This window comes from Verticillium alfalfae, genomic scaffold (genome assembly GCF_000150825.1).
Source record: "Verticillium alfalfae VaMs.102 supercont1.6 genomic scaffold, whole genome shotgun sequence".
In the NCBI taxonomy this organism is placed as follows: domain Eukaryota; kingdom Fungi; phylum Ascomycota; class Sordariomycetes; order Glomerellales; family Plectosphaerellaceae; genus Verticillium; species Verticillium alfalfae.
The window spans coordinates 959,467-962,698 of NW_003315033.1; the positions used below are offsets into that span (position 1 = coordinate 959,467).

The 3,232-nt window shown below is 60.2% G+C and overlaps 2 protein-coding genes across 2 annotated transcripts in view; one reads left to right on the forward strand and one right to left on the reverse strand.

The window, feature by feature from the left end:
- Positions 1-1,963, forward strand: part of VDBG_05384 (bud site selection protein) — a gene marked incomplete at both ends in the record, with an annotated part of 3,298 nt that extends 1,335 nt beyond the window's left edge. Inside the window, 3 exons of the mRNA XM_003004225.1 lie at positions 61-1,245; positions 1,299-1,450; positions 1,525-1,963. Of these exons, the coding sequence (XP_003004271.1) occupies positions 61-1,245; positions 1,299-1,450; positions 1,525-1,963 (1,776 nt within the window). The remainder of the gene's footprint in view (positions 1-60; positions 1,246-1,298; positions 1,451-1,524) is intronic.
- A 602-nt stretch (positions 1,964-2,565) lies between these two features.
- The window catches only part of VDBG_05385 (conserved hypothetical protein), a gene marked incomplete at both ends in the record, with an annotated part of 2,271 nt that continues 1,604 nt past the window's right edge, over positions 2,566-3,232 (reverse strand). The window contains one exon of the mRNA XM_003004226.1: positions 2,566-3,166. Coding sequence (XP_003004272.1) covers positions 2,566-3,166 — 601 coding nt within the window. The remainder of the gene's footprint in view (positions 3,167-3,232) is intronic.

The following is a 3,232-nucleotide window of genomic DNA, read 5'->3' on the forward strand; positions in this document are numbered from 1 at the left end:
ACGTTGCGTGCCGTTCAAGTCCGTGAATCCGTGCGTCACAGCCGGAGCACCTCGAACCAGTCAGCACGCGGCGCAGGGTACGAACCCTCGCCTGTCCGGGCGCCGAGCCGCATCGCCGAGGAGATTTCCACATCAGACCTCCCGCCCAGGTCGGGCATGGTCGACAGTCCGACAGCAAAGACCCCGGAAGACAAGTACCCCAAGCCAAGCGCAACACTCAACGGACCGTTGCCGAGCGATCTGCCGGACCTGCCCCCGTACTCGCCTGAAAAGGAGAAGACTGAGCCGGTGCCAACGTCGGTACTTGATAAGGAGCAGCCACCCCTGCCCCGGGAGGTCAAGACGCCCGAGAAGAAACGGGCCGAGAATTTCCTCCAGGAGGCCTCGCCTCCCTTGACCAAGGACCTGACCCTCTTCCTTCAGTACAAGTCGAAGGTCAAGAAATTCGTCCTGCCCGAGGGCTACAGTGATCTCTCGATTGGGCGTCTGCAACTGGCGTTTATCGAGAAGTTTTCCTGGAACACACATTCGAATGGAGCAGATCTACCCGACATCTATATCCAAGACCCTGTTTCCGGTGTGCGACACGAGCTGGAGGATCTGTCAGACATCAAGGACCGAACAGTCTTGGTGTTGAACATTGAAGCCTTGGACGAAGTAAAGCGCCATGTTGATGAAGGCATCGGGTCACTGAAACAGATCATCCAGGACGTCAAGCAAGGCATGAGTGACCAGAGCATTGCGCTGCAATTAGTCTCTGAGCGTCAGCAGGAGACGGCCACCGAACTGGCCAGGCTGGCCGCCGCGCCCCCCACGATTGTACAGACGGCAGAGGGCTCCAAGGCCACGGCCGTTGCCTCCGGTCGCAAGCTGACCCCGGGTCACCTGACCGAGCTCCAAATCTTGCGCCGTGACCTTGCCGTCATGCGTCAGACGTACTCGAACTTTCAGTCTGAGATTCAGGGCTCCATGACCGCCATTCGCGCCAAGGCGAGCAACGTCAAGGCGGCAACGATCAACGCGTCCGTGCCGCACATCAACGGCGACGGCGGCTACACCTACGTCTCCAAGGGCCGCGAGCAGCTCAACCAGGACTCGGATAGGCTCGTGACCAAGGTGGACGACTTGCAAGACACAGTCGAGGACCTCCGCAAGGACGTCGTGCACCGCGGCGTGCGCCCCCTGCCCAGGCAGCTGGAGGGTGTGGCCAAGGACATCACGCGCCTGACGATGGAGCTCAAGAAGGTGGAGGATTACATGAAGCAGGAGAAACCCATATGGACCAAGATTTGGGAGAGGAACTCGAGGACGTCTGCAAGGGCCGCGACGAGCTGCGCCTTATGGAGGATCTCATGGTCGATCTGCAGGACGATCTCGAGAAGGCCTCGGAAACATTCGCCCTCGTCGAGGCCGCCACCAAGGAGCAGCTCAAGGACAACGGCACCGGCGCGTCGGCCGGCAACGCCCGCAACTTCTCCAAGGGCCTCAACAGCCTCGGCAACTCGCTCGACCAGAACGCGCAAGGAGGGCGTCCTCGGCGAGGTCGCGCCCTGATGCCCAACACGAGGACCGCCTCGAGGCCATCGAGCGCGCCGAGAAGCTGCGCCAGCGCGAGCTCGCCACGCGCAACACGAACAAGCTGCAGCAGGAGCTGACCAACTTTGTCGAGGAGGGCAGGCTCAAAAAGTCCGGCGGGTTCGAGGAGGTCGAGCGCGCGCGCACGGCCAAGGATGAACGCATCCGACGGGAGGTCTGGGAGCGGCAGAACGGTCTCATCATGGACGACTTTGGCGACGAGGAGTTTGACGAGGACGAAGAGTTTGAAGGAGAAGAAGGCGCCGAAGAGGCAGGGGACGAGCAGCTGCTGGAAGATGTCAATGGCGACGAGGCGGCCGTCGACACACCGCCTTCACCGCCGCCGGCCGAGGCAGCGGCCCCGGTCGTCAACGGAAATGTGTCATGAGAGGACGAATGAGCGGCGTATGGAAAAGACAGGCGCCTACCCTTTCCCCCTTTCCACGGCTTTCGGGACATTGTACGAGAGTATGCATGGGAATCATGCCTGGTCAGATGTTCTTTTTGGCCGTTTTCGTGTTTCTCTCTCTCTCTTTCTCTCTCCCCGCTTCCTCCTGTGGCGCGGGGACACCAAACCTGCTTCCACATGCGTTCTGTCAGTTGTCTACAATTAGTTCTCACACATAGTCGATAGCCGGGCATTCGCGAGCATTGCCGGTTGGGGTCATACATAGCCGTTGCATTCACCTTTATACTTTCGGGTGCTAGACATGTTTTATCTGGATGAAGTTGCCTGTGTGTTTGGTGTCATGACGAAGATTGTTATTGACCTGACGTGCTGCTCTCCCGTGTTTATTCCTTGGACACATTGCCCCCGCAAACGACGGAGATGTCTCTTGAAAAGCAAGACCATATGGCGGTTTTCATCATATATATATTTATTGCGTGTCAGGCACGCCCTCTCCCGCGATGACAGCTCAAGGTTTTTGACTCGAGCCGCACCGTCCACGGTGAGCTCTACACTTGACGCCTCCTTCGTTCATTTGCTTGTCATATAATCATAAACTCCTCTTCCTGCCATACATCCTCTCGGCTGACAAGGCTGTCCTCATGCATATTCACAACACCAAGCCGTTCAAAGCACGTCGCGTCGTCTCCGTAGAGACCATTGTTGCCCAGAATCAGGCAAAAGGGCCCCCCTCCGTTGAGCAACCTCGCCACCATCATGATACGCACCGTGAAGTCCATGTTGGCTTTTCGTTCCAGCCAGTCGCCGCCTCCATCCACGCGCGCGCCCGTGGTGACGGATCCGTTGAGGACAACACGGGACTCCAGCGGCGTGTCGATGCCGATACCGCGGTGGCTCGGGGCCGGCACGACGTCTCTAAAGACGTTCAGCAGCTTCAGACCGACGGCGGGCCTCGAGGCGGGTCTGGGTCTCCCGTCCTTCGGATCGACAAAGCTGTTCGAGTAGATGGTCAGGACGGCCGTCGCGAGCCGTCCCCGGATGCGCAGCCACCCGCCCGTCACCTCGCCGTAGGGGTTCGCCGAGCTGACGTCCGTGTGGGGCGTCGAGGACCCGGAACGTCCAGGTCGCTCTCGGCGCCCTTGCCCACGACGTCGCCCAGGCCGTCGAGGCACGTCGGCCCGTCTAACGGAGGCCCAGCTCCACGACGGCCGCGCGGTAGGGCCGCGTCGTGCGGGCAGCGCGAGCCCT